General features: G+C 41.0%; 1 protein-coding gene across 1 annotated transcript; it reads right to left on the bottom strand.

The window, feature by feature from the left end:
- Positions 1-1548: 1548 nt before the first annotated feature.
- Positions 1549-12631, bottom strand: HEY2 (hes related family bHLH transcription factor with YRPW motif 2). The gene is made up of 5 exons (XM_069488416.1): positions 12391-12631; positions 10364-10442; positions 10151-10234; positions 7747-7828; positions 1549-3681 (listed from the first exon to the last, which is right to left on the bottom strand). The coding sequence occupies exons 1-5, from the start codon at positions 12471-12473 to the stop codon at positions 2996-2998; spliced, it is 1014 nt and encodes a 337-aa protein (XP_069344517.1). The 5' UTR covers positions 12474-12631; the 3' UTR covers positions 1549-2995.
- Between the last annotated feature and the right edge of the window lie 6747 nt (positions 12632-19378).

Here is a 19378-nt window from a genome sequence, read left to right as displayed (position 1 = left end):
AGTGCTGGGCACATAGTAGTTATTCAATAAATACCTTGTGGCTCACTGATGTGAAATACAAAACTGTGTTCTGATTAGGCATAGACGTAGCTTTTACCAGTTGGGGAAACTCAAATTTCTAAAAAAGTTCCCTTTTTCCTTTTATCCTACTAACAACACTTTGAGTTAATTTGGGGACTACCTTTTACACAAATAAAAGCCACCAGTAAATCAAACCCTAAAAGTTCTTTTTCCCTAAAACAATTTTAAAGGGCATAACTCCTTTAGTATTTTGGTAATGAACATGAAAATTACTATACACGTGGAACACCACCTTCAGAGAACACTTGGATCAGAGATGGCAAACTCAATGGTCAATTTAATATAAATAGTGAAGTGTAATGTTAAAAGCCGATGATGTGAAACATTGCATGGACCAATTAACTTGAAATGACTAAAATTACTGACAAATGATGACCTTTAAGAACACTTCCTATCAGCTATGTGTCCAGTTGACTTGAAAATATTTCAGTCAGTTAAATTGAAAAATAATAATCCATGTATAACTGGGAAGGGAAAAAAGGGGGTGGGGAGGAAAGGAATTTATCTTAAAATATTTAATCCAAGTTACAAAATTTCCTGATCTCTAAAACAGTTTACATTTCAAAAAAGAAGAAGTTCTCTGAAGACTGACACTACAATAGGCACTGAATCAGCTTTTTGATCATAAAATAAAATTTATATTCCTGTTATTCACAAATTATGATTAAAAAGCAAACTCCAAATACTACTAAATCCATTTTCTTATTTGCTACCTAATTCCACTAGAGTTATTGGAAGATATAAGAACCACAGGACTTAGAGACAGAAGAAATAAGATGATTTGGTTTTGCACATTTTTTTACCTATTTACAGACAGGAGAAATTAGATAAACTGTATGCTTGATTTTTCAAAACCAAAACAATATAAAAGCTTTCCCACTTCTTCCTTTGACAGAATTGAGAAGTATAATAAAAATACTCTTTTTCATTCTTTTCATGTCGTTTGGCCTAATACCTTTAAGAATTCTGTAATAGCTTATTTTAGGCTTCACTGAAGAGGGAGCAATACCCACAAAATTTCCACACCAACAAAAGAAAGTATCATTCAGGTACAGAGGATTTACCATCACGATGCAAACACATGCCTATCCTGTATGTATGTGATATTTAAAAATGCTACAAATGTTTTTGAGTTACAAAATGTATGACAAATTCTAGCTTATTATCCTATATTTGGTATTCATACTCTCATTTGGAAATCTTGTATTTGCATTTTCAAGAATCATGGTTAAGAATAAAAGTCAGAGGAAATCGAACACTTCTTGCCTCCAAATGTCTTACCTGCCTATGCTTAATTTGATTTATAAGGTCAGATAAATGTTATTTTCAAGCCAGCTGCGAATTGTATCAGTCAAATAATTTTGAAAGAGAGAAAGAAAAGCCATGGCTTAAATTATTAGCAAAGGAAGGCCTCACTTGAAATTCATGTCAACTTTTCATTCTGCAAAGCAATTCATCACATAAAAATAGTCAAAAAGGACTGCATTTAATTAGTGATATGTAAAGACTCTTGCATAGAAAAAGGTTACAAAGTAATGCAAAAAGGACTAGGTACAGTAATTTTAAAACAAATATTTAAAAGTATAATTTTGCATAATGTTTAACATTCTCATAATATTTATTGCTTTCTCCACACAGCAGAGAAATGAAGTGCATAATAATACATGCTGTGTCTCTTGTCTTTCAAACATAAAATCTCACGTGCTTGATTTCAATGTATTAAGAGATTATTTTGTCAAAAAAAATCAAAACCACAACACCATATGTAGCACTAGTCTATGGACAAAAATAATTTATGTACATCCCATTGCATACATTCATCTTGCTTTGGGATCAAATACAACCACTACCTTGACAAAGCATTTAAAAATCGTGGCCTTTCTCTTCCCAATGCTCTCTCCTTGTTTAATCACCTCCAGAAATGCAACTTCTCCCAAAAGGTGACAAGAATAGATGTTACACATTATCAGGAGAAAATGAAGAGGATAAATATGCAAAAATAGTCCAAATGAAACCGAATAAATTAATCCAAACTCTTATAAACTGGAGAGTTTTCAAGTTGGCATGAATCAAATCGCCTCCGGTGGACACATGGTAGGCAACTGCTGTTAGGTGCACTATATAAATGTAAGATTTCTATAAAGAAGCACCATATTTTGAGCCATCCAAAGAAAAAGTGCCTGGGGGCTTGCAGGCAGAGCAGAAATACTTGTTAATCTGAGCACTGATGGAATAATTGCTTATACCAATGCACTGCTAAATGTCACCACTTGGCAAGTCTGTAAAAAGGAAGCGAACTAAGATAAATCTAGCTCTTTCAACTTGGAAATTATTTTCAGTAATCCTTTTGACCAAAAAAAAAAACCTGTTGCTTTCAACTGAGTACTCTTCTCTGGCATTGAATTAAAATGTCTGCGGCCTATTGCAAGACTTCCGTCCCTTTCCTTTCTTAACCTAACTTCCACGCTCTTCTTTACTTGTGCAATGTTACATGTTCAGAAGAAAAGTTTCCTAGCTCAGGCACTTACGAAACATGAATTTTTTTCCCCCCATCTAGTTTCAAGAGGATTCTGTCAGGGCATTTTTCTTCCCCAATTCAGACATACTGATGCACTGCTGGATGGTACAGTCCATACATTTTCCAGGAAAATTCTAAATGGAAACGAGTGTGAAGTTTTCAAAAGTTGCTGATGTCAGTTACCGAGCTGCCTTAAACAAAAAACAAAAAAACCAAAAAAAAAAAAAAAAAAAGATAATACCACATTTCCACTCGTGAGGTTTGTGTCTCAAATAGCTTTATTGCTCCTTTGTGGATCTGTAGGCATCTGTATGGCTACCTTCAGGGTGCAGAGGTTTTAAGCTGACTCTGAAATGAAGGACATTCAGTTAATATTGCAAGAAGTTCAAGGAAAATTTAAAAAGCTCCAACTTCTGTCCCCCAGGGTCGGTAAGGTTTACTGTTTGTTCCACTGCTTGTCTGCTGAGGACTGGACGTGGCTGATACCGATAAGGGCGGGCTGATGGCTGTTGCCGCTGCCACTGCTGCAGCTGCGTTGGGGGGGAGCATGGGGAAGGCTCCTGCGAAGGACAGAGGGAAGCTGTGTGCGGCTGCGGTGGCTGCGGCGGCTGCGGCATGGACGGTGGCAGAGAGGGACAAGAGAGAGGTGGAGAGAGGTGGCACGCAAGGGGCAACGCTGCCCGTGGATGGCATTCGGAGGGCAGAATCTGCGTGGGCAAACGTGGCCGTGAGGAGCGCAGAACCATGGGCAGGAGGCACTTCTGAAGTCGTGGAGAGGCGACAAGGGGTTGACTCCGAGGTGTGGAGTCCGTTGGGTTGGAGCAAGGCTGCGGGCAGATGGTGGAAGGCCGCCGCCCAGTGATGTGGATGGAGAGGGTGATGGTGGTGGGCCATGGAGGACGTCATTGCCGCCGCCTCCCGCTGGGAAGCGCACGTGCTGAGATGAGAAACCAGTCGCACCCTCAGTGGATCGGAGGAGTCCAGGCCTTCCACGGAACTCAGGTACCTCGCCACCTCAGTTAGGCACTCTCGGAACCCAATGCTCATGAAGTCCATGGCAAGAGCATGTGCATCAAAGTAGCCTAGAAGCGGGGGGTGAGCAAGGTGGGGGAAAGCAGAGAGATTGAGAGGCCGGGATGGGAGGGGGGAGAGAAAATGATACAGTTACGAATAATAAATGCTAATGTTCCATTCTGTCCTTCAAAAGACTGAAGTCGATAATCCTTTTTGAAAATATTGCCTACTGTTTATGGTTTTAATTTTTTTTTTGCTGAAGTTAAGAAAGTGTACTTTGCAACTCACGTGTGTGACAACTCTGGCAATGCAATTTGCTACAGTTGTCCTTGCAACTAAATATCACAGTGGGGGGAAAATTAACAACGTCCAAGTTTCAAACACTTTCAGAGAAAAAAATGGCGTCTCTCCTTTTGTATTGTGGGATAGTGAAATTCCCCAGGAAACGTTTTCATGGAAATACAGAGCTCCAGTCTCTCTGTCTCTGTCGTAGGAGTTGGAGATTAAAGGGCTTATCTGAAACATCCTTACCCTCTTGGCATCTTAACAGAGCGGCCAAGTGCATCTTAGCAGCATGAGGACTTTCTTTAGGAATGCGCTAGACTCTCAATAAATGCATAAATGCTTCTTGACTTACAATGTTTTTTATCAACAAAGTGAAAACACCTTGTCATAACTCTGTATTAAAAAAGGTTTAATGAAAACAAAATGAGTTTTTTATTTAATTTGGTTAGTAATTTGAAGATCTTATTTTTCTCTCAGGAATATAAAGCCGCTTTACTGACATGAATTTACTATTCTATAACTCCTAGTTTTTCTGAACTTCAAATATATATCTCCTTCAGTGGTTAGCTTACTTTTTTCTGGCACCTACCCAAGAAAAAAAATGCACTAATTGTGTCAGTCTGTATGCACACACCCCCACATCTACGGTTACTACCATAAAAGTGGCTGAAGCTCGGTTCCGTCACATTTATTAGATTCTCTTTTTACCCAGAGATAATATATTAGAATAGAAAATGGTAACGTCTGATTATTATAGTACCAATCTATAGCACAATGATAATCAGGCATTTGTGGAAACGTCACTTTGAATGAGTGAACTCTGGCATATACAAACATATCCTTTTCAGATTCTTTTTTATTTGCAACTTTTTAAAAAGTAATTTTCAAACTGAAAGTTCATTCGCTTTTGGAATGTGTGTATACATGAATAAGAAATACCACATTCAAACAAGGTTATTTTTATCTATAGTATTTACTACATTATCTTCTGATGTTTTTGCCGATAAAGTATTCCCTGTTTCATTTATCATCTATTAAAAATTAGGCTATTTTAATCTGTAATCAAAGCGCTTTGGAAAATAGTAGTTACATATACTCAAAGTCCTAAAGCTAGAATTCCAACAAATTTGGAAGTCCAAAGAGATATTTGTGGCAAATATACACACCATTAAGACAGAAACAACAATAGAACAAAGCTGATATAACAGACTATCTTAAAACGTGAAAGCAACAAATATAGTTATCATTCCAGCACTTTGGCATAGTTAGCAAACAGAGCCCCTTGGATTAGGAGGAAAAGCTATTCCTGAAGAAGAACCCTCCCTGGAAAGATTTCATACTTCAGTGCTCAGGGTTCTCTGTAGGGCTTTGCAGCCTCTGACCTCCATGAGAGATGGAAAAAGGTAATGATTAAAGCAGACAGAGTGTCCAGAAATCCATAGGGATTTAGAAATTTAGGTGACTGTACTAAATCCTCTCGAGAAACTATTGTCATACCAGGATAGATGTAAAGAATGAATCCATAGAATGGGAACCCCAAGAGCTTCCAAGAATTTTCATTAGTGGCCATGAAGTGAAATTTGTGGTTTGCCAGCTATGTTGTTAGATATGGCTGAGTCCTCTGTTGCACCTTAAGAGATATATATTATGTAATTTCTATCCTACTGTTAAATGCAGAGGGAAATGATGATGAGTAGCTGTCTCCTGTGAATGGAACTTGGGCCAATAATAACACACAGACATGTCTACACTACTTCCTCTGTGCCAGCACTATTCTGTGGGCTTTAAGTGAATTAACTCATAACCTTGTGAGGTGGACACTATCACTGTCCTAATTCTACAGATGGTGTACCTGGGGGTCAGAAAGGCTTAGTAACTTACCCAAGGTAACACAGCTAATAAACGACAGAGCCAGGATTTGAAATCAGGCTATACAGTCCATGCCCTTCACCACTGCACTTTGAGGCAGGTGGGAGTCTTTGACAATGTGCATCCAAACTGCCAGCCCCCTTCTTCAAGGCCACACATTCTCCTATGCAATGGCCTCCTTAATGACCTGGCAGTCAGATCACTTGTATGGAGCCTGCTTGGAAATGTCTGTTCACAAACTATTCTGGGACGAATTTTAAGACTGTTCAGGTAGCCAAGAATAGCAACTGAGATGGAACTCAGCTTTTATAAGAAAGCCTAAGAACAATATTCCTCTTTAGAATTACAGCTCATGCCAAATATTTGAAACCCTGATAGGAATACTTGGCCTTGTGGCTAACAATGCCAAGCGAGGTAGGGCAATTTTTCTTGCCCCATTACTAATTCAATCAGAATCCTAACATCCTGAGGTAGCAGTTGTAGAGACAGAGTCATGGGGCTGGAGAGGCCTTTGGAGCTCATCCTGCTAGTGTAGGCCTGCTAGTGTAGGCCTCAAAGTACAGCAGAGTACTTCTGTTTTAGGGCAAAGGCAAGGCAGTGGCCAAGCTGGGCTGGATCATTGGCTTCTACAATTTAATCCAATCTTCTTCTCTATTACATAAGAATGTCTCCATCTCACGCCACTCTTTACTCATTCAGGACAGTTTCTTAAGAAGGTGCAACCTGGTATAAGTCACACAATGTCAGCTTCTTGGCTTCTTTGTACAATGATCACCCCACCACCACCACCACCACCGCTACCACCTGACACAAGTAAAAGATGGCTAAGATCAGGGCTGATGTTCTACAAGTCCTAAGCATTGTGGGCATGTAGGAGTTAAATAATGAAATACTCCCAAACAATTGGTAAATAGCTACTTCCCTCCAATGCCTGGTCTCTGCCCTGATCTCGGACCCATACACTATGTAGTAAAAGGTTAATGCTGGGCACAGAGAGGCCTCCAGGATTTAGTAGCGGCCCTTAACTTCTTGTGATACTCTCTCCTTATTCAGTTGTTAAATATACTGAATAACACCCTTGGCTAAGATGAATATCAAAGGCTTCTTTGAAGGGTGATAAAGACACAAAAGGGCAAAATCAAGTCTGAGTGATGTATGCACAAGTGGGATAATGAAATTAGAGTTTTTAGGATCTCAAGTCTATTTTTAGCATGAGATGAGGGTCCCTCTCTCATCACCTTGACACAATTCCTCCCTAAGTCACTATTCAGTACAGAGGATATCTCTTTAGGGCACTGGACCCAGAGTGCCTCCTCCTGTCTGCTCTCCCCAGGAACAACTCTGCTCCCTTAATGGTTTCTAGTACAGAGATTTACTACCTGAACCTCTAATGTTCTGTTTACTCTAAATCCAAGACCAAAACCTGAAAATAACAATGAAAATAACTCTAGAGTGGCTTCCTTTTGAACAGCTAAATAATGAGTCCTAGCCTTGATCTAATGAAGAAGGAGTAAGAGGAGGAAAAGAGGAGAAAGAAGAGGAGGAGGAAGAGGAAGAAGCAGCAGCAGAGGAAGAAGAGAGAACAAGAGAGAAAGAGAGAGAAAAGAAGAAAAAAGGATTGCCTCTAAGCTCCTGTTTATGTTTGGATGTTTGTGTGTTTGTTTTTTCTTTCTGTACAGATACCAGCGTGCCCTTCTTAAGTCCCAAACAAATCTCTGACCAGGCTGCTGTGAATGAAGCCTTACTCCCACAGTATTATGAAAGCAAACACAAGCCCAGGGTCAAGTGCTTCTTTTGTTCCAAAAGTTCTTTCCCACGAGTTCAATCCTGCCATTAGCATTGATTTCCACAGCTTTAATCTGGGACTGCCTATCTCAGCTTGTTAAAGAACTGTTCAACTATGACTTCCCTACAACATTAGGGGGAAAAAATGAAAAGAGAAAGGTAGAAAGGGGGAAAAAATGAAGTCACCTACTTACCTTTACCCCCTGTTGCCTGAAGCATCTTCAAATGATCCACTGTCATTTGCAATATTTCAGCTTTTTCTAACTTTGCAGATCCCTTCATAAATAAATTATAAAGTCTCATCAGTCCCACAAAAACTAATTTGGAACATTATATATTGAATTTAGCATTATTACTTCAATTTTCCTTCTCACTGGAAAATTCCAAGTTTAATTTTTCTACAGAAAAATATGAATTCTTTCCAAACTTTACATGAAAGCATTAATTACTCTGTCATACCTAATGACACATATTTATCGTTTTAAATTTTAAAAGCTAAAAAGAAGGCAAAATAAATATTTTATCATCAGAATAATTATAAGATCACTCCACCAAAGCCATTTCAATTGCAGAAATCTCAAACTTTGATTCAATCTCTATCTTGATTAATAATATATTTTATTATGGCATATCCAATAATCTTATACAATGGTGAAGTCTAGATGAATTGAATGGTTGTATAACTCTGGAAGATAAGGAGATAGGATTTTAGCAAATTATTGTTAAAAGTAGATTTTTCAAATTAGAAAATTTTAATAAATCCTTAAAGATATTTCATACTAGACCATTGGTAAGCAGATCCAAAAATTGAAAAAGGAAGACTTTTAAGGGTTTTTTTCCTTCCATAACCACCAGCAGGTGTCACTGTGAATTCCAAGATCATAAACAAGAATAATTTACTATTTACCTAGGAAGCATCATAAATGCTTAAGAATTTTTGAAACTTTTAAAATAGTTCTTAATCAAATTATCTTGGAAATATATTTTTATTTTCCTCCTTTCCCTTTTTAAAATAAAGCAACCTCTGGAAACCAACTGAAATACAAATGAGCTATCTCTATCTGTCTCAGGGGGCTGTGGGTGGCTTCTAATTTCCTCAAAGAGCCAAATAATTATACCAATATTTTTTTGAAAAGGATACTAAAGCTTATTTCAGGTTCCTATACTTTACTTGTTTTAGGAAAATTATTAGCACCCAGGACATAATGAGAGTGCCAGAGTTATTTAACTGCTCTAAAGAACATTCTTCTAATCATATTGTGACAGAGCCAGCTCACTATGGTTGGTAGCCAAGCTCTGCAAATGGGAAAGCTCGTGTTTATGGTAACTAACTGCCAAACAACTGAGGTTTGCTTTTAACGTTTGTTTTAAGTCAACATTTCAGAAAAAAAAATCTAACAAACCAAGAAAAAAATACCCAACTGACTGCTCCTCATAACTGCAGACATTTCGGTACTCCAAATTTTAAAAACATCATTGATTGCTGGCATTTTCTTTTGTAGCTATTGTCATTGAAAATGCTACTAATCAAAACTACAATTTCCACATTCTATTTAGCTTATCAAAGACAGTCTCAGCATATAGACTGGGTGTCTTTCTTGTCTTAAAAATGTACAGTCAACGGCATATTACACTTGTACGTTTGTCGGTATTCAACTTTTCCATGAAGATATATAAGTAGTTTCAGTGAAAGTGACTAATAACTGAAACTGCAGCTTCTGGATAATTTCCAAGGGCTTTGTAGGACTTGTTTTATAATGTTTATGGATTCATGAAGTAAACAACAAAATGGAATAAACAAACAATGCTGTCATATGCACTATTTGAATTAAATTGAAACTATTTTCAACAAGGACATGCTGCCATATCCTTTGAAAGATGCTCTTAGAAATCTGTGCCATTAGCCATTGTGGCAGGAAGAGAAACACGACTTTTCTGAAACCACAAAGGAAGATTTAAACATTTGGCTTTCTATTTTTCTAAGTGTGCAAAATCTTTGTTGTTTTTTATAAAGGAATACTTGCACTATGAAAAACGACATTTATGACTAATTTGATTTTTACCAAATTCCCAAAAAGACGCCCTAAATCAAACATCATTCTATTAACCCAGGGATTAAAAATGAAAGCAAGTGCCTTGGTGAATAAATTTTATTAGTATTATTGTTTAGGAAATAGAGCTGGAGATGTTACTTCCTGGGTTTTGGTTATTTTCTAATTAAAAAGATTACTTTTTTTTAACAGTTTGAGAAAACATGATATTTCACATATGATATTTCTTTTGAAGAATACTACATGTAGCAGAGTTTTAAACAAAACCCCTACTGGTATTCATAGAAAGAACAGAGAAAGCATGAACACTGTTACCCTTAAGGGGAAAGTAAGCTAAAGAATGGAAATGTTTTTCAACTTCATGATGGATTATGTTTTTAATAGTTTTGCCACAACAAAGCATTTTATTGAAATAGCTGCTCTGTGCCAGATCAGGGCACACACACCATTATTTTAATGAGATTTAACAAGAACCCACATTCCCAGATCAGAGAATCAGATTGTTTGAGCTTTTTTTGGGGGGGGGGTCCAGGTGGGAGTAGCTTACTTGTTTTTCAAAAGCAGTTGGCACCAGTCGTCTTAACTCAGATAAACTGTTATTTATTCGATCCCGACGCCTTTTCTCTATAATCTAACCCAAAGAAAGCAAAACAACAAAAGTTTATGAATACACAAATGATAAAACTACTCAAATGGAAAAATGCAACTGTTCCACATTAGGCTGGGTTACATGAAATAAAGAGAAAAAAAAATCACATACCCCTCTCCTTTTCTTTCTTGCCATAATCTGAGATGTTGTTGTTGGAGAATTCGATCTAATCACAGAGCTAGTACTTTGCCTATGAAAGAGGAAGAGTATGTCAGGTGCTGCATTAACATAACAATAGTTACTTCTGGATACTGGTGGCACCCATTAAATATTCAGAGTGATTCCACAGTTCATGTCTGTGTTATTTTATTCTTAGTTCTTGCTTCACTCTTGACAGACTTTGCTTTCAGCCTTTCTGTCTCTTTTGAGGTAGGAATTATACCTTATAAAAAAATTTTTAAACGGGTAATCCAGATGCTAAATCCATTGGCAAAAATGTCCCTGAACTTTTACTTAAGTTTCCCAGTGAAATAATCATGGGCAGTTAGGGTGAGAAATTAGATAGTAGTATTTCTAGTTCCACTCATACATATTGTAAAGTCAATTAATCTCCTCTAATAGCATCCCTCCTCCTCCCATCAATCAGGCACACTGAACAAAGTATTATCACTTTTTAAAATAAAATAAGTGTTAAGGACCCTGTCAAACAGACATAAAGTCATCACATGTCAAACTGTAGTCCCTAGGTGCAATCTTAAAAATAAACATAAGTTATCTTATTATTTCAAAACTTCAGTTAGTCATATCTTACTACAGAAAAAATTGACAAATTTGGTGTTTTGTATAGCAATGTCCCAAAAGTATGCTCTAAATTAAATACGCCACTGATAAGGAAATTAAAATTACGTTCACTACTACGTGAATGTTTTACTTTGAAAATGAAACTGAAGGTGTCTGTCAGCCTCCAATCTAAGCTTAAATTTCTAGAAGCTGCCATCCACCTTGACTTTACTAATGAAAACATATTTTTATATTGAAAGGTCAATCGAAGTATTACTTGATCACATAGATTTTACTATGCTTTCTAGTTTGTATCTGTTTCTCTTCACAATTCATGGATACTTTGCTTCTTTATGTTCTCAAATTCCCCACGTTCTTGTTATTTGTTCTTTTTCACTTTAGAAACGTTGCACACCAGGTTGTTATTACCTCACCTTCTCACTTCTGGATCTTATTTCTGAATTAACTCTCCCCCTCATTCTCACCCCTTCTCTACTGGTTTCAGCTTTCACGTGACATCTTCCGTTTTTCAGACCTCATTTTTCAAGACGACACAACACTTTAATAATTATATATTTGAAACGTTTCAAACGTATCACATGTTTTTGCTCTTGTTGATATCAGGCCTTGGTTTGTGCGTGTTAGAATAACAATATGAAAGAAAAACTGTTTTCCAATGGTAGGGAAAATTTCCCTGTTTGAGTGACAGCTGTAGATAAATAATTAAGGTGCTTCTGGGGATGACAATTAGGAGCAATTATCATTTGACCCGCCTGGGCTCTAAAATGCCTCGGTAATCTCCCTCTGTCACAGGAAAGTGGAGGTCTTGGCTTCTGTGATCACAACGCAGATCTTTTCCAGACTTGAGAACAAGCAGTCAAAGAAATGACGCCCCTTCCGATCCTTCTATCAGTCACTCACTGGTGCGTGTGCCCAGTCACACACAGTCACCCTGCAAAGCTCAACCTACTTAGCCTTGACATCGCAAATTGCTTTAATTTCTCCAAAAGGCAAGTCGTGATTTTAGCCTCTCTAAAAATGAAACATCAAATTGTTCTTCTTTTCTCCTGACCAATTTGAAAGTGCTCCCAAATACAGTTTCAGCGGTGGGGGCGTCGCCCGCCGCCCGGACGTGCCTGTCCACGCGCCCCACGCTGACAGCGGGGACCCTCCTTCGCCAACTCCTGCACTCTCGCTTTCAGTCGCATCTCCATCCTCTCCGCCCAACCCCTGCAGTGAAAAGCGACAACCCCCGCCCCACCCCACTCGCGCTCCCACCACTCAAAGTTTCTCGGGCAAACTTTCCCTCTCGTCTGCTTGCTGCGGAGAGGAGCCTCGGGACTTCCAAAGAGCCGCTCCTGCACAAAGCTCCCCAACGCCCTCGGGCTCCGGGCAGCTCCCGCCGAGCCCGCGCTCACCCCGAGTAATTGTTCTCGCTCCCCACGTCGATGGTCTCGTCCATGTCGCTCTCGGAGGTCGTCTCCTCGCAAGGGCGCTTCATCGCGGCAAAGCCGGCACGGGGCGCAGCCCGGCCGAAACCAAGGACGCCAAGCGGGGCGCAGCACCCTCCCCGCCGGCCTCCTCCTTCCCTCCCTCCCTCCCAGGGCCTTGGCAGGCGCGGCTCCGGCGGCGGCGCGGTCTGCTCCTCGCGGCTCTTTCCCACGCCGCAACCCTGCTCGGCCGCAAGAGCCGGCGCCAGCCACGCCCCCCCTCGCAGGCGGGGCCCCCCCTCGCCCGCCCCCCGCGCGCGGGCCCGGGCCTCCCGCCGGACCCCGCCTCCTCGGCGGTCGGCGTGGCTCGCGATTGGCTGGGGCGAAGGGGCGGGGCTGCGCTCGCCAATGCCGGCCGCGTGGCTCTCGCCGAGGCGTGGGAACGCGGCCGCGGACCTGCGACCCGGAGCTGCGCGCGGGCGGGAGAGGCCGCGGCCAGCGAGGGCGCGGGTTCGCTCTCTCCAGCTTTGGGAGCGCGCGGGCGCGAGTGCGGGCGCGGCGGGGCGGGGCGGGCCGGCGAGGGGCGGGCTCTGGACCCCGGCTGTCCGCCCTCCTCCGAGCGCCGCGGTCTCGCCGAGAAGTTTCAGTCCTGTGTGTAAAGAGTAACCCCGAGCGCGTGGCTGAGTGTGAGCGAGCGTGTGTGACGTCGGAAGGCGCCGTGGCTTGTCCGAAACGCCCCACTCGGCTGTCCCTTGTCTGGACAAAACTGCTGACTGGCTGACCCGGGCGGTCACATTTGCCCTCTGGGGCTTTTGAAAACCTTAAATCAAAGTTGCTTCTCTCTCTGACAACTCCCGAGGCTACATCCGCGGCCTCTGGGCTATGGACAGATAAGGACGTGAGTTTCCCCGACCAGGTACTTAACCGCTGGCGGTCGGAGGGTCCGAGAGGTCGGCCACGATACGATTCCAGTTTGTGTCCGTCAGTTATTTCCATTTGGTCTTCGGCCACAGAACTGTGGATCGGAGACCCCGCTGAGTAAACCGTGGGCAGACGGCAATAAGGACCAGAGCAATCATGCGGGGATTTCAGGACACAATGTTAGTAGGCTTTCAAGTTCGAGTTTTTCGGGCTTGGATTATCCCAATAATTGCCTCAGTTCTCCCTCCAGTCCCCCTGGTGTGTGCAGTCGAGGCTGCAGAGTAAATTAGCATCCAGGGCGTGAAGATTCGCGCTTGGAAATTGAATTTGTTTTCTAAAGTGCTAATTCGTGTCCAGCAGTTCTTGGTGCATCGGACAACTTGGGTTGTGTGCAACTCTAGCTGTGCTTTCAAAACATGTTTTCAAGCTGCTCTTTCTCTCCACATTCTGTGGGACTTTTGAGCCGGCTAGGACACTGTGCCTCTGCGAGGGCAGTAGCTGAGCGAGACCGAGACGGGAGCCGGGCCCACTCCGGCGCGGCAGGACCGGGACGGGGGCTGCCTGGGGTCCCGCCTGAGGCTCCACACGTTGGGCCGGGACAGCTCCGTGCTTAGTGGAGAAAAGGCTCCGAGAAAGGGACGCCTATCAATCACCACAACCCTCCGTCGCGGATGGGTTCATATCTTTCTGGGGATCTGCCTAGGGCGTCCCTGTGACACTCCATTCCCTCCCCACACGAGACCCGCGCCGGGCAGGCGGAGAAGAGGAAAGGATGAGATGTGAAAAGACCGGACCCGGTGGGGTTTGGGCTGGGGGAGAGCGGGAAGGATTCGGGCCGGCGCGGAGGACCTGCAAGCCAGTGTGTTAAACCTTTAAAACACAAAACCCCTTCCCAACACGCCCTCATCTCTTTTGTGCGGTCCCCACTGCGGTGCCTTCAATAACCGTGTGAACAGAAACCCGAAACGTTTCATCCTGACTTCTGAAACTTAACCCCGGGCAAATCACGTACTCGGCGGGGGCCGGGCGGGGCCTGGCGGGGCTAGATAGGGTTTGGGCCGGACGGCTGGGCCGCGGGGGCCGTGAACCCCAGCTCTGCTGTCAGCCTGAGGGCGGGTGCTCAGCGCGCGCGGGGGTCCGGGCCTCTGCTCAGCGGCAGCGCTGGCGATCCGAGCACGCAGGGCCGGGCAGAGCGGTTTGGCACCCCGACGCCAACCCCGGCTCCGGGTCCACGCAGTCCAGCTGCGGGCGAGCCCGAAGCGCGCCGGTAGTCCGCCCCACTTCCCAGGCCCCAGCGCTCTTGGCCGGTCGGTCATGGCCACAGGTGAATGTGCTGTGGCCAGACAGGTGCGAACTCGATCTTCACAATTACCGTGAAAGCTGCAGGTTTTTCTGAAAGCGAATGCCTACAGGTACAATTAACGTTTGCCACGCGAGCAATTAGCGGGCGCTTCCAAACGCCTGAGGCTAAACCAGAGATCATCTTTGAAAAAAAGTTCAACAGTGCTTTCTCTTAATACTAGTGTATTTAATTATAATGATTGCGAAAAATTGCAAAGAGGGAAATGATCTGCTTGCAATAAAGTAGCAACTGGTTAAAGTTTTTCCGTATTTTTCTTTTAAGACTTAACCGCTGTACTATGTTATAAAGAAAAATATAGATAGCAGGGACGTTCGAAAGCATGCACGGATTTAATATTGGTTAAAATATTTTTAAACAAAACGTCTCATTTTTTAAAAGTGGTTAGAACAGTGCCTGGTACATAGTGAGCACTATATATATAAGTCTGTCAAATAAAGAAAAATGTATATGGCTAAAGGGCTCAGCATTTTCAATACTATCAAAAGAATATGCTTATTTATCTGCAAAATGCTTAATAGCAGTTAGGGAGCACGAAATTTTTTTCTTAGGTCTCCTACACCTCTCAGGTATTCCATTTGCCTGTCCCCTGGTTGAGCGCCTTCTCTGTCTTCAACTGAAAGTGCGTCTGCGGCCATCCAGGGAGGAAACTCATTAAAGCACCCAGCGGACTTATAAACGATTGTGGATTGGAGGTGGGGAGTGGGGTGGGGAGGTGTAGGGGTGGCGTATGCAGAGAAAAAGAACAGAGAAAGAATGAGAGAACCGCGGGATTTCAAGCCTCATCGCCCCTCTGCGACATCCTTTTCAGCGAAAGTTGGTTGAAGGCTTACTGGGCGCCAGGGCAGAAGAAAAGATGTCCGCGCACAGAGCAAACTGCAGTTCTTTTCTTTCTTTCTTTTTGAAAGATCTGTACCATGAGTCAATTAGACCAAAAGATACGAGGGACTTTCTTAGAAATGAAATGCCGCTAGGAAAGAAAGCCCAGGACGACAAATCTAAAAGGAATAGAGAAGACTCAGTCGTCTTCCTGAAGAAATTGGTCATCTCGCCTGTTTTGTACTTAAACGTGATTTAACTCACTTAATGGAGTAAGAGTGAGACTTCGAAGGCAGAGATCTGGAAATATCAGATTCAGTGGTCCTGGTCCTGCTTCCCGACTCTTTCCCCACCCGTTTAATATAAAGTTACAGTTTTTGCACCTGTTAGTGATAAGTTTGGCTGTCTTGACCAAGTTTTATCTTAACCCCCAAACTTTGAGTTTTGTTGCACAAACCAATGAAGTAATTGTTTTGCTATAATTCTAAAACTCCCTTGCAGCATTTTTGGAACGAACCGGGGATCTTTTTAAATTCCTCTTGGTCTGCTTTTTTCTACATTAGAGCCCTCCAATTTTTCAAGACCAATTGTCACATTTTGTTATTTTTTGCTCCTCAGAATCCTTTGAGTTGCTGCTTACAATTACTTAAAAAACGTTGGCCACTCTGGTGTTTGGTTGGCTCAGAAAATCACTAAGGCATGACACCATTTAAAAAAAAATGTTTTAGTTTCTTAGTGAAATAAAGGCAGCTCTGTTATTTGGAAACCTTTGTTAGTCTGAGAAGCCTGTGCACACAGTCCCAATTGGGAAGTCCAATATTTTGCCCCATGTGAAATATTATTGTCATTTGCATGGCTTTTTCTTGCAAAGTGAGGACAAACAGGTTGCCCTGAGAAGTGCTAGTCTATTTACAATTGCTGGAGCAGGTGACAAGCGCGTGCTTATCTGTGGGCAGTCTTGTTGGGCTGCCTTCCCTGACTACAAGGCTAAAGTGAGCTGGCAATGCCTTAAAATGTGTGAGAATGCTGTGCCCTGGGAAAGGAGGCCAAGGGCAAGATCCTTGTAAATTTCAATACCTTTCCCAACATCAGGCTGGCAGCAGGCAGGCCAGCCTAGGGTCACTGACACATATTTGCAAGCCAGTAAAGCAAAACAAAGCTGAAAGCAACTGCAAATTTAGGCCTACCAACCTTGAAGTCATCTCTAAATGGGAGCTGCTTTACCAGTTAACAATTTTTCTTGCCTGGTCAGCTGCACAAAATGCATCATATTTCTTGGCTTGCCTCAGTAGGTGCTACTTATTTGTTACATCAGAGGCTTCAAGGTAGGACATCTAAGACCCAAGCCCCCTTTTCTGGAAGTTAGAATGTTTAAATTGATTTCTGTTGTTAAAGGACAATTTATTTAAATGCTTTTATTTTATGGTGTTATTAGTGCTTAGCCCATGCCCAAGGATGGAGACTGGTTTCATTGCAGGACCCTTGAGAAGAGAGCCATATAGGAAGTCTAGTTTCCATACCCCACTTAAGCAACAATTAGAACACTTACTGTATTAACTTGACTCTTTGTGAGGGTTAAATTGATGTTGACAGGCTTTTCTTTTAAGGAAATTCTTTTAAATTTCTATTTTCTTGAAGTTGGTTTGATTGAAAGATTTTTTCCACCTCCCTTGAAGATACAATGAGATATATTCACTTCTTTTATGAAAATGTTCTTTAACTATATCTCTATCCTCTAGAATAATGCCTGGAATACAGTAGGTGCACAATAATGGTTTGGAGTGCATTTCTTGTTAAAATTAATGAACTCTCTTCTTCTTTCCCATATATAGAATTTACATGCATTTGAATAATAAAATAGAAATAAGTGACCAAGAACTAAAAGGCCACGAGACAAGAGACTATGCCTACATACAGTAGGAAAATTTACTGTGAATGGGCTGTAAGTCCAGCCCTGAGCTTTCTGGCAGCCAAGTCAGAAGAGAAACATAGTGAGTTTTCTAATTCTTGTAATCAGAAAAGGGAAAGCACATTGTTTTTTAAAAAAGAAAAACTTTACCCAGGTACTAAATTCTAAAAGAACTGCATGCTTGCCTTGTTCATAGACTTTTAAGAATTTAATTATTTAAAACAATTACTTTATTGATCTGAAATTCTCTCCCACGTATCTCTATAATTTATAACATGAAAAATAGCATTCACACTATGCATAAATAAAAACAATAGTTTATCTCCTAATAGCTGAATAAGCCATCTACTAAGCTGTCAAGGTTAATTAATTGACATTAATAGCACCAGTGTCTCACAGAGTTCCAAAAATGTGGATTCTCTGTAGGAAAGTTTCTGCTTTGGGATTCAGAAAACAATTTTAAATCAAAGATTCCTGAATCTGCTTGGTTAGCATTACTTGATGAAAGTGAAAGAAAAAGAGAGAGAGGCTCTATAGTTTTCTGAAATATCAAGTGCTATGGAAATTCTTAAGACTAAAATTTGTATTTGCCACTATAATGCAAATGAACATCTATGTTTTCTTGCCATTTTTATTAGATGCATGTACTTTTATCCCTTATCTGCTTATTTTTAAATTGGTAGGTGACTTTCTAGGGAAAAAATCTTTACAGATTAGAAATAAGAACTTGCTAATTTTAGATTTACTGTGGAAAAAAATACAGGCTAATTTTGGAACTTCATGTTTTGCAAACCCACTGAAATAAGTACTTTATACGAAACTTAGAAAAATAGCAAGATATTTTTCCTAGACAGGGCTGGATTGGTTCTAGTCAGATAAGAATCTGACTAGATTTTTCTGGCTTTAGCCTTCAAAATAATTTAATAATATAATAATATGTTGGGAATATTGGACTGGAAACTTTTAAAGATCGATTTTGGTCTTGAGTAATAGCTCATCCATTTCTAGGAAATGAATACTTTAAATAAAATAATAACTTGGTGAGAAATTGCAGTATTCATCAGGGCAATGCAATCTCTTTGGAAACAGAATGTTATGCTGCTTAATAGAGCAACCATGCTCAGCTGCAGGGTGGAAAAGGGCAGTGTTCTGTGTCTTGAATATGGAAGAAAGGGACACTGTACGTTTCCATAGCACTTTTAATCTGAGAATCCTAGGGCATTATTGAATCATGAATCAAAACTCATAGCACTGCAGGATTTCCCTGTCAAGGCTGGCCAGTGGATTTTGCTGGAACAACTGTCTCAATAGGACCATTAATAAAGTCTGAAAATAGAAGGCAAGATATGAATAGAAAATACGAGACAAATGTAAATCACGTATATGGGTATATATGTGAGTATCCATTTACAAATAGATGGAACTATCTATATGTAAAGAGAAAAGGCACACGATAATTAAAGGTTTTATAACTGACGGGACTTGATTGCTGTTACATAGAAGCCTATGATAATATCTGGCACAGTCTAGTAACTCAAGTTAGAGAGGAAATTGCTGCATTTTGTAATTAAACAACCATTTGCAAAATGGAATTTACAAATTTCATATATTTTTTGTGTAACCTATTTTTGAAATTTGCATTCTTTGTGTTTCAGTTTATTATAGAAACTGAAATACCTTATCTTTTGTCTATCCTATTTTTTATACTTTAAATACATTTCTTTATGCAATTTTGAAAATGTAGATCCTTAGAAAAATAGACTTCAGTATTTTAAACCTCTTGGTGTAATGGAAATAAGATTGTTATGCTATAGGGTTGGCAGATTGATTTTCACTAGTGTTCAGGTGGAACACCTGAAAAGTCATGTATTCTTTGCATGAAATATTGCTAAATTAGGTACCTACATACTTGTGTACATAGATTCTAGTTGAGATAATAAAGGTTTGAACACAATTTTAAATTGAAA

This window comes from Eulemur rufifrons, chromosome 15 (assembly GCF_041146395.1).
Source record: "Eulemur rufifrons isolate Redbay chromosome 15, OSU_ERuf_1, whole genome shotgun sequence".
In the NCBI taxonomy this organism is placed as follows: Eukaryota; Metazoa; Chordata; class Mammalia; order Primates; family Lemuridae; genus Eulemur; species Eulemur rufifrons.
This window is presented reverse-complemented; position numbering and strand designations above follow the sequence as displayed.